The sequence below is a fragment of the Sabethes cyaneus genome, chromosome 3, assembly GCF_943734655.1.
Source record: "Sabethes cyaneus chromosome 3, idSabCyanKW18_F2, whole genome shotgun sequence".
Taxonomy (NCBI): domain Eukaryota; kingdom Metazoa; phylum Arthropoda; class Insecta; order Diptera; family Culicidae; genus Sabethes; species Sabethes cyaneus.
The window spans coordinates 85,506,610-85,526,315 of NC_071355.1; the positions used below are offsets into that span (position 1 = coordinate 85,506,610).

Consider the following 19,706-nt stretch of genomic DNA (forward strand, 5'->3'; position numbering starts at 1 on the left):
TTTTAAAAAAAGCTGCGCAATAATATTCTAAAAGAAAACTCATTGACGATGGAGTTTTATATTAAGGGGACATAAACGACTAAAATTTAAAAAACATCGTGATTTTTTTGTTTCCGATTTCGATTCTACAGTCTTTTCCGCTTATTTTGATATTAATTTTGTAATGATCCGACCACGGAAAGTGGCCGAAAAATGATCATAATACACATAAGTATTCCAGTGCGGCGTGGAACAACCGCGACGAAAAAAACGCCGCTGCTGAAAAAACACGATTTTCAAGCTTTATGTACCTTTTTCTTAGAAAATACATAACGTATTGGAACAAACTTTTTTTGTTTTGTTGGTAGAAGCTTGGCAAAGACTTTTATAACTTTTGAGATTTGTACACAAAACATAGCCAGAGGAAACAAAAAAGAAGTCAAAATTTAATTTTTTCAGCCATGATTTAAAAAAAAAATTTAGTCGTTTATGTCCCTTACAAATAAACAATGCTTTGACTACCATAAAACATTAAACAAAACTAATTCGAATTTGAGTTGTTACTTTGCTTGTTGACATGCAATTGATATTTGTCGATGCCTAGTCGACCATTCACGATCCACGATAAGAATTCCAAAACGTTTTTAACTCGAGATCGCGAACATTAACCAATAAACTGACAGCAAAAAACAAACGAATATATAAGCACAGTTTGCCAATGACAACAAACCTCGTTACGCTAATGCTTATGGTAAACACGTGTAAAGTGAATCGGATTCACTTCAAATGAACTTGAAGCATCATTGCTTCATCGTTGCGTGGCAATTCTCAATTACAAGTTACTCAAAAACATATTATAACTCCGTACAATAAAAGTCGCGTGATTTTACCACTTCGTACACATTATTGTCACGTTAAACACTTAGTTGATGACTCATACACACTATAGTTGCTGCTGGAGGATAAGTGAACGGTACATTGCGGAATGACCTGACAAAAGTTTCGTTTGATATCTAATGTAAAACACAACACCTTCTACTGAAAATGGACGTATACAGTACACGTGATATCGTCTTGAAGGGTATCAATTAAAAGTGCTCTTTCTACTAGATAATAATCACCTTGATAACTAGCAATTAGATGTAATTACACGTATTCAAAGTCAAGTGCAGTTTGTTCTACCAGTACCGCACGCTAAGGGTTTTTTCACTTTAGAATGTTTTCTCCTACTTAAATAAGAACTGATGCAATAGGTGTGAATATTAGCTAATAAGCTCTTACTAATTTGAAAGTTTGAAAGGAAACTCGATCTTTACGTAAACTTGTGTATAAATTTCATTGCACATTAGTTTTTAATGGATGAAGTTTTTTGAAATGCGTAGAAATCTTGGCGATCTGGTGACACTGACTTAAAAGAGGCCGCATGTTGGCGTCAATAGAGTTGTCGCAGCTTCAAAGACTCAACTACTCTAATCTGATGAGACCATAAAGTGTTCCTGAATAACTATTGAAGATCCATATGCATCTGTTTTTTGTAGTTTATGAAATGTGTTGGACGTACTTTTTTCAATGTTGGAAAGAATTCAAAGAGATTGAAAGAATTTTTTGGTTATTTTCAATCAAAACAATTTGAATTTTTTTGATTATAAGGAGGGATTGTTGGTAAATGTGTAGATGATTCAATTATTCAGCTGTTTAAATTAAAACAAAAATAAAACATTGATTCCCGAATGACGTACACTCCAATATTGATCAAATAATCAAAGTTTTTACATAGTTGTACTTCTGGTTGCTATATATTTGACAATCGGAAATTGTGAACCGAATCACAATCACTCTCAGGTTTTGAACGGTTAACAGCCGAGCTTCTGACAGCAGGAACAAAACTTATGCCAGTGTCACTCAATTGTGTAAATGTTGGCCTACGCCACAATTTTCAATTTTTGCCGATACGTTCAAGGTTTCAATAATAGAAGTATCGATCAAACTTACTGGAATTTTTTGCAAACAAAAAAAGGGTTGTTGCACGTCATCCTGATGGACTTGAATTGAACAAGTCAAATTTTAACACTTTATCAGCGGTTTTTAGCACCCGCGGAAGCAAATGAACGATTTTGAATGTATATGAACCTGAGCGTGCTGACCGGTTTTTTCGCCGACAAAGCTGACCAATCCAAGGACAAATGCATTAGTTTAATTTACTATACCATGACAATTAAGAAAGCGCCTCCTCAAACTGAATCCTCAGTACTAATGTTATTGAGGCTCAAGATACTAGCGGTGCGGCATTCCTGGCGTGTTGTTATTCACTTTCTATAAAATAGAAACTTCCGCATTGTCGGCATGCAAGTACCTTCGCCGGTCGCAATGCTCACTTTTCGAATATTTTTAGATTTTATGCATCTAGATGAGGTTCTGTAGTCCTGGGGCTTGCATAATTTAACGGTTCTGTTTTCGCTTTCATTTACAGATGACGCCATGGAGAGCTGCGGCTATCTCAAGTTCAACGATGAGAAAATGAAGTCGAACTTCCTGCAAAGTCTAAGTACTATGCGTCGCCATCGGCTATTTTGCGATGTGATCCTTTTGGTAAGTAGTAGCTCGTAGCTGTGGCACATTTCTAACCAAACAATTTTATCTGCCGGGTAGATGCGAATGGCATTGACGCTATACGCGAAGGTTGGAAATTCCCCAAAAACCTGAACGAGCTGTGCTTTCCCTTTACTACATGATGGTCGTCGTTCATTGCGTTACATTTCATTGGCCTACAGCTCTATAAGCCGCATGCATATTATGCAGAAAATAAAAATATTCACAATGTGGTTTGAGTGTTTTGGCCCGGGTGTCTGGTCGTTAACCTTTCTTTCAAATAAAGACGCTGCGATACTGGTCGGGCAATGAAGTAGTGCAGATTGAAAACTAGTTTTCGTGTTTCTCAAAAAGAAACGCTGTGGAATCTCTCGAACATATACTTGCAGTCGCATATATGTATAAGTTATTCTTGTCAGTCTACTGTTTACCAACGAGAAAGTTTGGGTGACACCGATAGATGAAATAAAACTGGTTTTTCTGCTTCTAGCGTTTCGAGACTTTGATATGATGATTGATAATAGTTGTTTTTGGCGCAGACTTTAATTCTTCGTCATTCCACGTCCGTGTAGTCCTATCGAATGAATGTATTCAATGGGAAAAATGAATAAAAACTGTCGGATGTCATAGAAGTCATAACCTAAATGTGTATGAATGTACGTTTTTATGTTTTGAACTATTTAGATTGTAATATATTTTTCATTACATATTGTTACGTTAAAAGGTTAAACTACCCAAAGCTTATTGTTACGTGAACTAATTCCTGTTATGTCAAAGACGTCTTTAACAGCACCATGTCTAGTGAGATCAGCTGCGAAGTCGGGCTATAAAAAGTGCTACGTCTCGAATGTAGTGCCAAGGCTTCACTCCTATCATCGCCAACATTTTATCTTATTGTGGACTACCGGAAGAAGAAAATGCTATATCGGTTTCGATTGGGCGACATGCTATTTTTGCTTTCTTATAAGACGATTCCTGTTTATTCTACGATTATGTTTATTCTACGGACTCAACTGAACGCCTTACGTTTAAAAAGTTTTAAGTTTTGATCTGACGATGCTTCAATGTAATCGATTTTTGTCGATAAAGCTCTCACTTACTTACTTATTGGCCCATGGGATTCCAGTCGAGTGCTCCTCTACAGATCTTCTCTTAAGGTGTGTCCGATCCATTTCTTCCATTCCATTTCCGTTCAGCTGCTCAACCTGTTGTCCCGCTACTGTGAAGTTGATAGGGTTGTCAGTGTTCAGTACCATAGACTTAGTCTTTGTTCATTGACTGTAAGACCTGCAAGCTGGGAGTTCTTGGAGAGGTGGCTAACTTGCTCAGCATATCGTTTCGGAATTGTGCTAGTAAGACAATGTCGTCGGCTAGGCCGAGGTCATTTAGCTGCTCCATCGTTAGAGGACTCCAAGGTAGTGTTCGATTTGATCTACCGTCGATTACTCCAACTTCATTATTGCTTCATCAAAAATGATGAGAAACAGCAGCGGGGATAATATGCATACCAGCAGAAGAGCGTCCTGGAATTCGTTCAATATAATACGGTGTGATGTCTATGGACATACATGGTCTACACATGATCGGTCAGCACAGAATCCAGCTTGCTGCCGCCGGACAGTAGCGTCGATCTTCTTCTGGACTCGGGTAAGGATTAGCTTATAGAGTACTTTCAGAGTAATACAGAGTAACGTAATGCCACACCAGTTATCGCATTCAGTTAGGTCTCCTTTTTTAAAGACTTTGACCAATATTCTCTGCATCCAGTTCACCGGAAAAGCTGCAGTTTTCCATACATTGTTGAATATTAGACGCATCATTTGAGCTGACAAAGCTCTGTGCGACTCAGCAAAGATTAATACGACGAACTATTGGCGTCATGCACTGCTGGTCTTGCTGGTCTCTGACATTTGAAATTCGAAAGAGTTGTTCAAAATGCTCAGTCCATAGCTTAAACTATTCTGTACGGTCAGTCAGTAACTGACCAACTCTGTCCTTTAGTGGCAACTTAGTATTCATGCTGGCACCACTAAGGTGGCGAAAAACATGGTACAACAAACGGATGTCACCATTGGCGGCGCCGGTTTCTCTTTCTTCGGCTAGCGAGTTAGTCCAGGCTCTCTTGCCCCACCTACAAGCTCCTTTAACAGCCTTCTCCAGTTCGGCGTGACGTTGACAGCTGTCCTAGCCGCTCTAGATTGCGCTCGCTCAGTACCGACTTTCGCCTCTCTCCATTCGTCGATTTTCCTCAAAGTTTCATCCACAATTCACTCCTTTTGCTCGCTGGTTTCGTCGCTGGGCATAGTGAAGGCCGGTCCATTAAACTTCGACGGTTCCACCAGGTGGCAACTCCGAGGCTCAGGATTCAAGTTGCTCCACAAAGACACGTGCGACGCGTAAACGTATCCCAGCAATAACAAGGTGATTGTCAGATGCAATATCGGCGCTGTGTTTGTTGCGTATATCAAGAAGGCTCCTTCGCCATTTTCGGCTGATGCAGATGTGGGCAATTTGGTTTTCTGTTCGGCCGTCTTTATGTACTGGTTTATGGGGAAAGAGCGATCCAAATCTTGGTAAACAGCTCCCTGTTTTCACTCATCTCTCCAAGACTATGACGTCCCATGGCGCATTCAAGGTCCGCGTTGTTCGAGCCAGTCTTCGCGATGAGGTCGCTTAAATGAATGTCCCCTTTCGAGATTTTCTCAACCACGCTGTTCAGCTGGCTGTAGAAACTCTTTTTCCTGCAGGTCGGTAGCATAACACTGGATTGCTATAAGGTTTCTAGCCCATGTTCTAAATCTCGCAACTATTATTCTTTCGTTTATCGGCTCTCACTTCATCAGGGCCATCAATTGGAATGTAACTCCTCTTTCTCGAGGAGCATTTTCACCTCGTATGCCAGAGTAGAGCAAGACTTGCCCGGATGATGTTAAAAGGTCGTTGCCAATAATCCATTTTTTCCATTTCATCGATTTCTTCTTCCATTTTCAGTAACTTTTTTTGTTTGCGGGTATAGCAAGTTGTTAGCCATCTTAAGTGTGGGCGGGAGCCAGTGTCACCCTTTCCCTGTCTGCGTACGACAGCCAAGGTTGCGTCCCCCAGCCGACACTACTTGGGTATAGGTATGCTTGCAGTTTTGGTGACTTTCTGGAATAATGAGTTCGTTGTAGAGTAGCGCCAGTTCGTGGTTTATCTGCCTCCGCCGTACATCGTTCTCGTAAAATCCACCAAAGATGCTGCTAAGCACACGACGTTTAAAAACGGTTACTTTGCGTCAAAAGAAGCAGCGGTCTTACCCAAAAATCATTCGTAGTAAGCACGATTTCCGGCAGGAATACGTCTACTGATTTCTCTGCTACAGTTACTGTTCGACTATCACGCTTGGTTTCTCCTTCTAACAGATACAACCTACTACATCTTTAGCGAAGTAGATGAATTGGCGGATAGCCAAATACAGATATTTTTATTCGAAGGCCATAGAAGATAGAACAGTGATGACTAAACTGCGGCCCTTCGAAGTAATCCGTGCGATCCACGGACTGATTTGAAAGATGCTGGAGGGAAATTATGGATTAACTGAGAGGGAACCTAATTTAAGTCATGAGTCTTCGAGCATATTGTAGAACTGAATGTTTTACTATGCTGATGCTGCAGAAAGGTCAGCAGTAGGGTAACCAACCTATTTTGGACCCCATCAGCAGCTCTACATAATTTGGACACTTGCATTTGATTTTGCTGTAAGTGTCCAAATTATGTACAGCTGCTGAGGGGGTCCAAAATACGTTGGTTACCCTATGGGTCGTATATTCGAATCTCAGCTGGTAGAGACTGTTAGAGTCAATAGGATCGTAGCTGGCCCTGCAATTGTCCTGTATTCAACTGGCTGCGAAGTCTGTCGTATAAAAATAGAAGGTCAAGTTTCGATAAAGAAATGTTGCTCCTAAGCTTTGCTTTGCTTGGCTATCGGTCAGATGTCATTGCGTCTCGCAGTATGCACAGGGATATTTAATTAGGCCCGCGCCTTGTGTAAACCTGGGACATCTGGTATACAGCATGTTTAGCATTACAAAGACTAGGTCTTCCCTAATTTTTTACTGAACTAGAGGATTCATATAGTTGGGCTTGGATCAGTGTCATGTTGGTGACAATGAATAGGCAAATGAACTGATCGGAAAAAAATAAAGGGGCGAATTACTCACTTAGCTATCGAGCACATGGTCATTCTTGCGAACTGTTCATTCCTAATATAACCAATTTAATATTTTCAGACAGCCATTAGCCTCATCCATACTATTAAGCTTGCCCTTTCTCATTCCCAGGTCGGCAGCACCGAAATTCATGCCCACCGTAACGTTCTGGCCTGCGTATCACCTCACCTGATGGAACTGTTCAGTACGGATGTGGTAAGTGTCATTCCATACCTGCCCTCGCACTAATCCGGTTTTCTCTTTAGGGATTACAGAACGTGGCATACATCTCCATCTCGGTATGAAGTAAACGGACCGGGGACCGCCCAGCCATCCCGTAGCTAGCGTTTTAATGATCTAGAATTGTTTTGTTGGTTTTCCTTTACAGGGTAACCTAAACGGTACTGCAACCGAAGGGAAAACACCCTGCTACCGACTGAACGGGCACATCACCACTCCAGGCCTGAAGTATCTGGTTGAGTATGCTTATACTGGCTCGCTGGAAGTGCCCAACGATATGGTGAGTTTAGAGTAATAGCGATCACGAGAGGCGTTTCTAGACACCCCTACGCCCCCACTCTCTATCTCTCTGTGTGTATGTGTTCCGAACAGGAACAGTTACCAATGAAAATTTTCTAGATACGCGATGTGTATCTGGCTGCTTGGCAGCTTAAGATTGACAACGTGGTCAAGGAATGCGCTCGCCATATGGTGGGTGAACTGGAACCGGAAAGCTGCATTGAGACCCGCTCTTTGCCGGGGATTGCGCGGAACAACAACTTCGTCCTTGAGGTTGACAGTTACATAGCGAAAAACTTCGCAGAGGTTTCGCAACAGCCTGGCTTTCTGCAGCTTCCATGCATTCTGATCGAGGTTCTATACCAAACCAAACAAGAGATGTCAATAGTTTCGGAAGCTTCACTTTGTAGATTGGTTCTCGATTGGATTCGACGTCGAATGACAGAAGATGGAATTTCGGTAAGATGGGTCCATATTTGCTAATGAACCAAAATCTATCTAGTACATCACAGGTTTCAAATTTGCTGGAAAGATCACATATGCTGTACTTGGCATTGGATAATTCTTTGCAAGATTGCTCCGATCTTCCGCCTGGTCAAGAGTCGGAGAGCGATTTGGTTCAAGACTACAAGCGTTTGGCACAGAAGTGTCCAAACAGTAAAAAGCACCGTAAAGGACTCAAAACTCCTGGCCGCCCCAGAGTGCTCGTTTACAACCGCGACATAGGCGAACGAGTTGAGCACAGTGCTCAGGATTGTGATTGGAGTTTGATTGGAAGTTCTAAGGTGGCAAATCATACCTTTGTTTCTCTTGTCACTTTGAACGGAAGTCTGTCGCGATTGTCCATTCAGTTGCGACTCAATGTGCCGACAACACCGTCTCCCATCAACACTCCAGATTCAGTAAGTGCCAGTGTGAGTAATGAAGAGGATCTCAGTGGAACAGAAAAACCGGAGCTATTTTGCGAAGTGGCTACCATGTCCGGACCGAAATGCGGCCTGGGCGTTGCAGAATTGGAAGGCAAACTGCTCGTTTGCGGTGGTTACGATCGGGCGGAATGTTTGAAGGCGGTAGAATCTTACTGCCCGAGTACCAATAGCTGGACACAGGAATGCAACATGGGCGAAGCACGTGGACGAGTGCAAATAGCTGTAATCAACGGTACGGTATATGCCGTAGGTGGATGTAATGGTAAGTGATTGAAGCTATGGAAATCGGAGGTTCATCTTATTCGTAATCTATTGCAGGAACAACTGAGCTTGATTCCGTTGAATGTCTATCAAAAATTGACAAAAAGTGGAAGAAGGTTTGCAAGCTACCGCTCGCTCGCAGTAACGCTGGGGTTTGTGCTTTGAATGATCAAATTTATTGCATTGGAGGCTGGAACGGTCAAAGCGGCATTCGTCAATGCGATGTGCTCAAACCGGCGGATAACAAGTGGTTCTCCATTGCTCCATTGAACACCGGACGATACCAAGCGGGCGTGGCATCCTTTAAAGGAAACTTGTGGGTAGCTGGTGGAAGCGATGCCTGGAACTGTCTAGGATCAGTGGAAATGTACAATCCGGAAAACGATCAGTGGACCTTTGCCCCATCGCTGCTAACACCGAGGTGAGTTCATATAGCTTATTTCATCAAATTGCTCGAGGTTACTGGGATTCGTAAGCTATAGACAATACTAGCACTCCAAATTATTAAGCTTAAGTCATCCAGGATTTAATTTTATAGATAACTAATATATGAGTTTATGAACGTAATTTTCCTTTTTCACAGACGCGGCTGTGGCCTGGCCGAGTTCAACGGTAAACTCTATGCCGTCGGTGGCAGCGATGGAACACATTCATTAAATACAACCGAATGTTACGACGAAGCTAACAAATGCTGGGTGGCGGGACCAAATTTAACGTCGCCGCGTTCCAACGTTTCGGTTGCGGTTGTCCAGAATAGGCTGTACGCCATCGGTGGGTTTTCGGGAAAGACATTCCTGAACACGATAGAGTACCTAGATGCCAGCTCGAACGAGTGGACTACATTTGTGCCGCAAACCAATCAGAACATTGACAGTTTGCTACAGGCTTCCCTCCACACCAATGGTCTGAGCGGCCGAGCCGGATCTTCATCTACCTCGTCTTCGCCGGACATTACGACCGCACAGAACGGTGAGAGCGATCATGTGTTTAAGCCGATCAAATCGGTTGAAGTTAGCGCTTATGGTTCCGAAAGATCTAACAATGAAGCTTCAGCAACCGACAAGGAGGTCTCGGATATTCTAGCAGAGAGCAAAAACTCGGCGAAAAAGTTAGCTGCATTAAATGGTAAAGATGACGAATCGCGCGTGGCGACAGCAAATGGTACAAACCATTCTCTCGACAGCAGTATTAAAGGGCAAAAAATTCTCGTGAACAACGGTGAGGAGACTCCGAATTCTAATGGCTGCAGCTAACTAACCAACAAAAACGGGGCATCGCAAGAGCCAAACGAAACGACCCCGTCAATTCCGTAAGGTCTTGGTTGGACGATTGACCGAAGCAGAAATAAGCAAGAACTTTACGAAATTCGCAGTTTTTTTCGCGATGGTTTTCTGGAACATATTTAACTATATACATACAACTGCAAACTCAATACATTTGATAAATATCTTTTTTACTACTACTAAGATTAAAAGTGTTATCTACACTTTTTGTATGAGCGCCGAATAATATGTTGATGATAACGTGAAGAATCAAATTTATTTATCTGTGTACAATATATGAAAAACAACAACAGTTCTACAGATATTGAGGTAAATGTATTTTAACTAAAAACAGCAGATAACTAATTCCGTTACTGTTAAAAATAAGCATCAAAACATAGACGAGAACTGCTATCAAAAGTATAATAGAATCATTCACAATGTGCATTGTAGAGTCCATCATTTGCCATTCAAATTCCAGTTAAACGATATGCAGCTTACATATATTTTATCAACAATTAAATAAAATACTGATTTGAATGCTTATAATTCTGAATATCCGCCTAGCATCGATTACGTTCGGCATTTCAGATGATCAAAAGTGTCATTATAAATGACGCATGGCCTTTCTATTATATTTAGCCACTCACTTTTGGATCGGCCATTAATAACAGAATTATTAGCCAATTTGGTTCTATTTTTTCTTCTTTTTTAACAAGAGCGCGAAATTTGGATGGTGGAACCTAATCTAAATTTTACGCTAATTTCAGTTTGTTGGATATTCTAGTAAGCTGCAATAATGACACACAGTTCTTAGTCTAAAGAAACAGATAACTACACTGCGGTCCATCTACATGTATAGAAATAAGTTCACATTAAACTTTCTCCACAGAGAGAATAATAGCTGAGTCAAGTGCATATGTTAACTACTCAACAAAAACAAAATTAAAGACACGCACGAACGTCGCGCGTTTATAGTATGTATCTAAGAAATTTCATTTCCAAGTGAAAGAGAAAAACACTCCTAAATAATACATGTGTAACTTCATAACAAATTTAACTTCACTACTTCATATGATGTTTAGGTCATTTGTCCCGTTCCCTCCTGAATCTAGGAAACTTTGACAACCATTTTTACACAGTAAAACTTTCGAAACTATCTAGAAACAAATAACACACGTTTCGAGAATTTTTAAAAAGCATATGCTGAAAAGTGAAAACTAAAATGAAATATTCTGAATGAAGTGACCAAATTCGGTAAAAAAGATTTTAAAAGTAATAACTCAAAACCAGAGCATAACCTCGACTGCAAACCGCCACCGTATTTACCTTTTATTCAACCAATCTTCGAAAAAAGAGAACAGTTTTCGATGAAAATTTTCAACAACACTAAACCGATATTCTACTTTCGACGAAAAATCAACAAGTGATTAAATACAAATGAGCATTTAGTTTTCTTTCATCATAAACAAACAAACAAACAAGCAAGTAAAATGGAACGATCAATCAAAAGAATTTTGTATTCGAACGAACAAGCAACAACAGTGAAGTGGTAAAATACGAAAGCAGTTTATCGGTTATGGTAGAAATAGAAACATGTTTAGCTATAACACCATTTTAGAGCCAGAGAAAGACAACAATACATGGCAAGTAGGTGGTTTTATTGCACCCACTGATAATGATCAATTCCTTTTACTAAAGTGCTATATTATTAGTATTAGTTATATTATTAGTGTTAGTTTTCAAACAATTTAAAATTTTTGAAACTACATTTTGATTGAACTTGTGATTCCAAATAACTTTTTTTACTTTATTATACTACTTACAACGATACATTTTTACTTCTCTACCACCCTCACAGCACATCTCTGTCGTTGTGCCAGCTACATATTAATATTATTGAAGATAGACTAATCTCAAGATTTTAGTCTTGACCTTGGAATGAGGTCATACATATATTTAATATTTTTTTGAAACGATGGTTCTACAATTGATGAAGGGACGGTAGGGGAAAGAAATGGAAATTTTTTGGTGAAGGAGGGGGAAGAGCGGAAAAGGAAGGGGGGGGGGGGGTATTGGTAGCTATGCTTGACAAGTAGTCATTTTGACTCCTACCTTTTGTCCAATGCTGGAAGGTGCATGAGTCGAACCAAGCTGTAATCTGAGATTATAACCGGATTCGAACCCACAACACCCTCCAGGGCATGTGGTTCGCTGGTACTTGTACCTTTGAACCATAGAGGCGCTGGACAAAAGGAGACCGCAAAATCCACTTCTCAAGGATAGCTACGCGTGTTGGTTGTGTTATCGACACATATTGTGCCGCTTCCTGCATCAATTGCAGATTACCACCGAGCGAGAAGTTTTAATCTAACTACTATTTACTTTCAGGACGACGGCACTGTGCCGGTCCTTACGACTTGCAAGGTACTGCAAGTGGATTTTGCGGTCTCCTTTTGTCCAGCGCCTCTATGGTTCAAAGGTACAAGTACCAGCGAACCACATGCCCTGGAGGGTGTTGTGGGTTCGAATCCGGTTATAATCTCAGATTACAGCTTGGTTCGACTCATGCACCTTCCAGCATTGGACAAAAGGTAGGAGTCAAAATGACTACTTGTCAAGCATAGCTACCAATACCCCCCCCCCCTTCCTTTTCCGCTCTTCCCCCTCCTTCACCAAAAAATTTCCATTTCTTTCCCCTACCGTCCCTTCATCAATTGTAGAACCATCGTTTCAAAAAAATATTAAATATATGTATGACCTCATTCCAAGGTCAAGACTAAAATCTTGAGATTAGTCTATTACAGAGGAACGGGGCCTTCCCTCGAAAAACCGCGCCGAGAAACGCGGCTAACATACGCTGACGGACGAACAGCGTCACGTGCAGTACCTTGCAAGTCGTAAGGACCGGCACAGTGCCGTCGTCCTGAAAGTAAATAGTAGTTAGATTAAAACTTCTCGCTCGGTGGTAATCTGCAATTGATGCAGGAAGCGGCACAATATGTGTCGATAACACAACCAACACGCGTAGCTATCCTTGAGAAGTGGATTTTGCGGTCTCCTTTTGTCCAGCGCCTCTATGGTTCAAAGGTACAAGTACCAGCGAACCACATGCCCTGGAGGGTGTTGTGGGTTCGAATCCGGTTATAATCTCAGATTACAGCTTGGTTCGACTCATGCACCTTCCAGCATTGGACAAAAGGTAGGAGTCAAAATGACTACTTGTCAAGCATAGCTACCAATACCCCCCCCCCCTTCCTTTTCCGCTCTTCCCCCTCCTTCACCAAAAAATTTCCATTTCTTTCCCCTACCGTCCCTTCATCAATTGTAGAACCATCGTTTCAAAAAAATATTAAATTATTGAAGATGTTATGTGTTAACATTTAAGCAGCACGCAACAGAGAAAGAGAACAATATTGGTAATTGCAGTACAGCATATAAACACCCATTTGTAAAAGAATGCGAGTACGTCGAGAAACGAAAACAAATTGTTAAAATCTGAAAATAAAGTTTAAGACCGTGCACTGGCAGCACAATTGGGTTTTTAATTTTAAAGAAAAGAACACTGTATACCTACTTGGTTAGTTTACCAGCAGAGAGCCGGGGTGGCTCTTGCCGTATCGAGAGTTCCTCTCCATTGTACTCGGCCCTGGGCTTCTCGTCGCTAATTCGTTGCACGTCTCACCACACGCAAGTCGGCTTCAACCTGGTCGAGCCATCTAGCACGTTGGGCCTCTCTGTTCCTGGTGCCGGTGTGGTTCTTGAAGAGAACGGATTTCACTGCTCAGTTGTCCGGCATCCATGCGACGTGGCCGGCCCACTGTAGTGTCCCAACTTTCGCCAGGTGTACGATGGGAATCTCTCCAAGTAGTTCCCATCGCTTTCCGTTTGTACTCTGCCAAAAATAGTCCGCAACACCTTTCCACCAACACCACGGCAAGTGCACTTATGTCTTCCGTAAGCAAAGTTGCAATCTGAAGTCCGTAGAGGATAAACGATTAGCGTTTTGTACATGGTCAGCTTTTTGCGGTGACCTATGCTCCTTGATCGAAGCGTCTTGCGAAGGGAAGAGTAGACTTGACTTCCAGCTTGGATGTGTCGTTGAATCTCCGTTATCGTATTGTTGTCAGCGGTGACCAGAGATCTCGAATATACGAACTCATGAACCACTTCCCGTTGATCGCCGTCAATAGTCACTGTCTGTAGGAGGCGAACATTGTTTTCTCGGAAGCCTCTTCCTACCATATATTTGATTTACGACGCATTGATTTATATACCAATCTTACACGCCTCTGGCGTAGATTACCTTCGCAGCGGCGCGTCGTCCCAAGGTTTCTAGTAATGATGTCGAGGTCGTCTTCGAAGGCTAGGAGTTGACTACTTTTGCTGAAGATCGTTTCTCGCGTTTCGATGCCCGCTCGTTGGATAACACCTTCAATAGTGATGTTGAATAACATACAGGACTATCCATCCCTTTATCGCAACCATCTGCGCGATGCAAAGGGACTCGAGAGTGCCTCCGAAACAGGTAGCGTTGATTAGCCGCGACAGTTTGTCCGGAAAAGCATTTTCGTGCATTATCTGCCATAGCTGTTCGCGCTCGACTGCCTCCCTGAAATTCACGAAAATATAATGCGTGGGCATGTTGTACTCCCGACATTTCTGGAGGATTTGTCGAAAAGCGAGAATTTGATCCGTAGTAGCACGTATCCCCAGAAAACCCGCCTGGTACTGCCCTACGAATTCTCTTGCTAATGGGGATAGACAACGCCACAAAATCTGGGAAAGCACCTTGTAGGCGGCTTTGACCAGTGTAATACCGCAGAAGTTGTCAAATCAAATCAAATAGATGGGACAAACCACACATTCCATCCGTTCCTACGGTAGCTTTACCTCCCCCCAAATCCTTGAAATGATCCAGTAAAGTGCCGTTGTTAGTCGTTTTTTTTTATTTTTGTAGAGTTCTGCCGAGATTCGGTCCCTTCTAACGGCTCTATTATTCTTCAGCTGACTGATTTCTCGTCGAATATTGTTGAGATCGGGAGCCGGGACACTGTTTGTAGGCACTCTTAGGTTATCTGCCGTTCGAAGAGGCGCTCTACCCATCGACCATCTCACGTTTGTTTAAGATCTTTGCTCGTTTTTACAAATATCAGACTTCGATATGTATTCTTTACGAGATTGATTCACCTTCTCATAGAACTTGCTAACTTTACGGTCTCTGTCCTCTTTCTGGCGCTTTTATCTACTCAGGATTGCGATCAACTCATTTCCCGCTCGTCAATACTTGGCCAAATTCTCCCTCATGTGGCAATGCTTCGATAGTTCTTCCAAGCTCTTTTGACGTAGAACTACGTCTTTCAGGAAGGAAGCTGGTATAGGGGGTCATTCAAAAAAAATCTTTCTCGAAAAGTGGTCAGGTTTTGAACGCTAATAGCTTAGTAGGTTCCCGATCGATTTTCAATATTCTTACACTAATCGATTGGAAAAACTTCTAAGAATTGGCCCAAATGAAGAGAAGTATGGATTCTTGATGTTGAACTATTGAAAAATTGAAAAATTGAATTTGATATCTGTGCTTGGGAAGTAAGCCAAAACAAGTGATCAAGTTTCCTCATTTCAACAAGATTTCTTAACACCGCGATCAAACCTAGACCATTTTGATGTCCTTGCTTGGGAAAGCACGCCAGAAAGAATGACAAAGCCCCCTTGTGCCAACAGATTTCTTACGAACGCGAATAAACTTAGTCCAATTTGATGTCTGTGTCAGGGAAGTGTGCCAGAGAAAATGACACAAGTTCGTTGTCCCAACAGATCGCAAATTCTTTACTGCGAGACGATTAAACCTAGGCGAATTTGATATCTGTGTTGGAAAAATGTGCTACAGCTGTAATGTTCGGATATAATATGACTCTGTATGAATACGCATGCTTGCCGTTTCATTAGAAGTGTAGTGAAAAGATAGTGCTGTTGATAAAATAGGATTGAATTGGTAAAATCCCTTCAACGTGGGGAACCATGGATAATAAAAACAATCTTTAATTTCTGTAAGGTAGCAGGAAAGCAATAGTTTGTGTTCTTGATTCTGTTAAATTGTTTCCAAAAGCACATAGAAATAACTCTGAAATCTTTTGAGGATTGAACGTATGCAATGTTACTACTTTGATGAATGTTACATACAACGCATGAAGCATGTATATATGTTGCATATAGCATGTATACATGAGTAATCGAATGATTGCAAGCATGGATACATGCTACTATCACTACAAAGAGACGTACGTAGTCCTGCGTCACCTATATATGCGGTCGTGTCTTGTACACAACCCCTCTGATTTTTTTTCCGCGCCATTGCTTATTGGCATTGCTCGTCAAACCAATCATTTCGTCTACTCGAGTATCTTCACCCAGCGCTGCAGAGCGTATCCTGCTCCATTCGTCTTCGGGGGTCGAAGTCCTAAGCTCAACAGTGGATGGTAGAGCTTCATCAAGTACGTACGTGTAGCTCTCGGCAGCTCACGGGTTGCCCAATTGCCGCAATTTTATTCGAGGAGGGCGGCTTTGTCACGAGGTATATACAGTCGATAGTTTAGTGCGCACATGTACTGCTACTAGGTAATGATTCGAGTCGATACCGCACCCCGTCGAAAACCGGCCATCGATGAGAATATGGTCGATTTAGAGTAGTGTTCGTTAATTAGGTGATCTCTAGGTGGCTATGTGGATATCTTTGTGGGGAAAGAAAGTGATTCTGATCACCAGGCCTCGGGAAGTTGCAAAATTGATGTATCGCTGGCCGTTATCGTTCGTATCGGTATGCAGGCGAATGTGCCCGATCACCAGTCTATACATCACTTTCCTGCCGATCTGGCCGTTCATATCTTCGATGACGATCTTGATGTTCCGTAGCGAATAGCTATCGAATGTTGCCTTCAGATGCGCAAAGAACGCTTTGCGCGCCGTTTCATCGTCGGGTCTATCTTCATGGGACAGTTCACGTTTATGATTGTGTAGTTGAAGAAACGGCCTTTTATCCTTAACATATACATCCCGTCGTTGATCGCCTTTCAGTCCATCACGCGACCCTGCATTCTGCCCATCGCTACAAAATCTGTTTCCAGCTCGTTGGTCGCTTGGGCCTTGATCCTCAACAGTTTCTAGCCTTTGCGACAGATCTGCTGCAGTGCCGAGCTTTCGGGGTTCTAACTGATCGACAGCAGCCTGTCGCCACCTACGAAATTTAGCGATCTGTAGTTTCAGGTATCAAGTATCCATTCCAAGTCCTTATTTCGTCGCCTTGGTCCATGCTGAATATTCCGAGTCGAATTTTCTTAATTTTTCATAGTAAGGTTGCTTTAGGTACCTACTAGGATCACGTCACCGAGTCTCGTGACGGGGACGGGCCATCTTAGTATAGTGCCAAGACAATTTTTAATAATTCAGCTTCCCGCTTCAAATCAGACACTGTCGTGAGCCGCCCCTAACAACCGCGCACTTAGTTGAGCAATCATCAAGCCACCAAGGGCCGCCCCTGACATGGAGACAGACGCTCAAGGCAGACAAATTGATTGTTTTCGTTTTCTTCTTCTTCATTTTGATGCAGAAAATTAAGATAGTAAACTTAAATCAAGTCAGCATTCTAGGGTCTGCGAGGGGTTTGAAATTTCATCGCAAATAAATACTTCACTGATTTATTCAAGCTAGGTTCGCAGTGACACTCCATACCAGGTTTGCACAAAAACACAAAATGCATTTGTTGCACAAAAACAATCCCAGCTGGCTCCTCTCGCTCAGGTTGCTACACTCTGCGTTCTCACCGTAAATGATCCGTGTTCACCGTAAGCCCCGAACGATACAACAGCGGCTTGAACATTCTCTTGTCGTTGATCATCAGTCACAAAAGGATCTTTTTCGGGAACTTGGCGCGGAAGATATACTTGACATCATCGCTTACCTTCTTGGCGGAGGACGTAAAATACTCGACCCGTCGTTGCCGTCCAGCTTCAAGTAGTTTTCATCACCCTTTATAACCACGACATCGTGCTTCACCGGCAGCTTCAGTCGTTCTCTGCGTTCCCGCTATAGCCAGCCTCTACTGACGCTTCCGTATGAAAATGTCCATTTTTGCCAAGTACTTACCGTTTAGCCAGTTGCTGCGACCTCCCGACGCAAGCCGCGCAACGATGAAACCATCTTGCTCTCGGTCTTTATATTTAGCTTTTGCTGCAATTTACTGCAGGCTTCCGTTCAACGCTTTTGTATTTCTCACGGGAGAGGAAGTTTTAAATGCCAGATTGCCTCTTATCAACGAATACGAAATTCCTGCCCAGTGCCTTCAAGAATGATTTGAAGATACAGAAGCAGAATCTTATAATCCGAACCATTTTTCTCTCTCTCTCACTCTTCATGTTCACACATTCGCACCTCCTATTTGCAAGTGTCAATCGAAACGAAACTACTCGCCACACATATATTTACATGGATGCGATGCACGAAGTAGTTTCTGTTGCTTTGCCCGCAAATTTACGATTCTTGAAATAACCGATCGTTTCACTGCGCGTACCATACTGCTGAAGGTTTTTATTAACATTCAAATCGAACGTAAATGCTCAAATCTTAGATAATGTCCAACATACCAATAGGTCATATTTCTGACATACAATTTTTACATTTTTTCTTCCATGCTCTGTACTTCTCGACAGCATCCTCAAAAGCACCATCTTCTTCATCCTAAACAGTTCGGTGCATTGTCGTGTCGGCAATCATCAGTGTCGTTTAGATTCCGACCGTGTTCAAAAACCTTACTGCCAGGCACGGCCAGTCGTATTCAGCTGGCTAAACAATCAAGACTTGGGCGATTTTTTATGGATTTTTTAGACTCAGTACAATTCCCTCCCTCGTCCCTACACATGTCAGATTTTGGTGATGGTGGTCATTCGCAAGTACCGTCTTTTCTCTGTTATCAATCTCATTAGTGGCAGTCCCAATTAGCAGAGGTAGCTCTCGAAGATTTCCAGATTTGTCAGTCTTTACTTACAAATTCATTGACAGCAAAATTGCCCAGCAAAGCGAAAAGATCTTCGTATTCCGATTATTTTTCTTCGAGTGTTTCGAATAATTAATTGTGATATCTGAACTTTGAATATTAATCCTCTCTGTCCCAGAGGTGTTTTGGTGTTTTACAGTTTTTTATCATGTAAAAAAGCTATAAATTAGCAATTCGTCAAACGCAACTATACAGTTATTAAAACAATGTTTTTACTACGTTATAAAATCAAAATATCCATATTTGAACGCCTCAAAAATTTTATCGGCCAATTTTAGTACCGGAAGTCATGGAGCACCTGTGCTACCATGGGACAGAGAGGGTTAAGTTGTTCCAACATACACTGAAGCGCTATCTATATGCTACGATTACTAATGAACCAAATTAGCATCAAATGTAGTTCCGGCTTAAGCAAATTCAAAAGGTTCAATTATTTGATTAATCGAACTCTTAGTTCTTTCCAATATCAGAGCAGACATATTTTTGAAGCCTATAGTTTTGAAAAATGCTAAAAAAAAGTAAAATACCTTTCCAAAACCGGTATTTCGGTATCCAAAAATTTACCAGTATTACTGGTTTCGATCCTAATAGTTAGACTGCCCTAATATTTTCGCCCCTAACCTCCATATCATGAGGTTAGCCGATGTTAGCACGAAGTTATGGGCCCTGTTATGTAAGTCACATCGATTCGACTGGTCTACTCTTGCTATTACGTGCGTCACACGCGATGCGATTTTGATGGGCAACTCGACTGAGTCGAGCGTTGAAAAGCTGGTGACTCAACTGTTAGTAAATGTTGAGTGAGCTTGCTTTGCTTTGGTCGTTCTTCCCGCACTCGACACTCGACAGTGACTGAGTCCGGGTATATCGACATGAATTATATAATAGGGCTCGGGCCCTGCAAAATTGACAGTTCGTTAGTTAGTCAGTATTC

At 41.9% G+C, this 19,706-nt stretch overlaps 1 protein-coding gene across 3 annotated transcripts in view; it reads left to right on the forward strand.

Annotated features, from left to right (window-relative positions):
- LOC128744569 (influenza virus NS1A-binding protein-like) overlaps positions 1 to 11,742 on the forward strand; it is a 43,768-nt gene extending 32,026 nt beyond the window's left edge. For 2 of the 3 annotated variants that reach the window (XM_053841671.1, XM_053841672.1), the window contains exons 3-9: positions 2,450 to 2,568; positions 6,888 to 6,971; positions 7,144 to 7,275; positions 7,395 to 7,733; positions 7,787 to 8,465; positions 8,522 to 8,885; positions 9,048 to 11,742. In XM_053841671.1, the coding sequence (XP_053697646.1) occupies positions 2,450 to 2,568; positions 6,888 to 6,971; positions 7,144 to 7,275; positions 7,395 to 7,733; positions 7,787 to 8,465; positions 8,522 to 8,885; positions 9,048 to 9,717 (2,387 nt within the window). In that variant the 3' untranslated portion in view covers positions 9,718 to 11,742. Of the gene's footprint in view, positions 1 to 840; positions 953 to 2,449; positions 2,569 to 6,887; positions 6,972 to 7,143; positions 7,276 to 7,394; positions 7,734 to 7,786; positions 8,466 to 8,521; positions 8,886 to 9,047 lie in introns of those variants that run through there. The other variant, XM_053841673.1, reaches the window with a different exon arrangement.
- Positions 11,743 to 19,706: the final 7,964 nt, after the last annotated feature.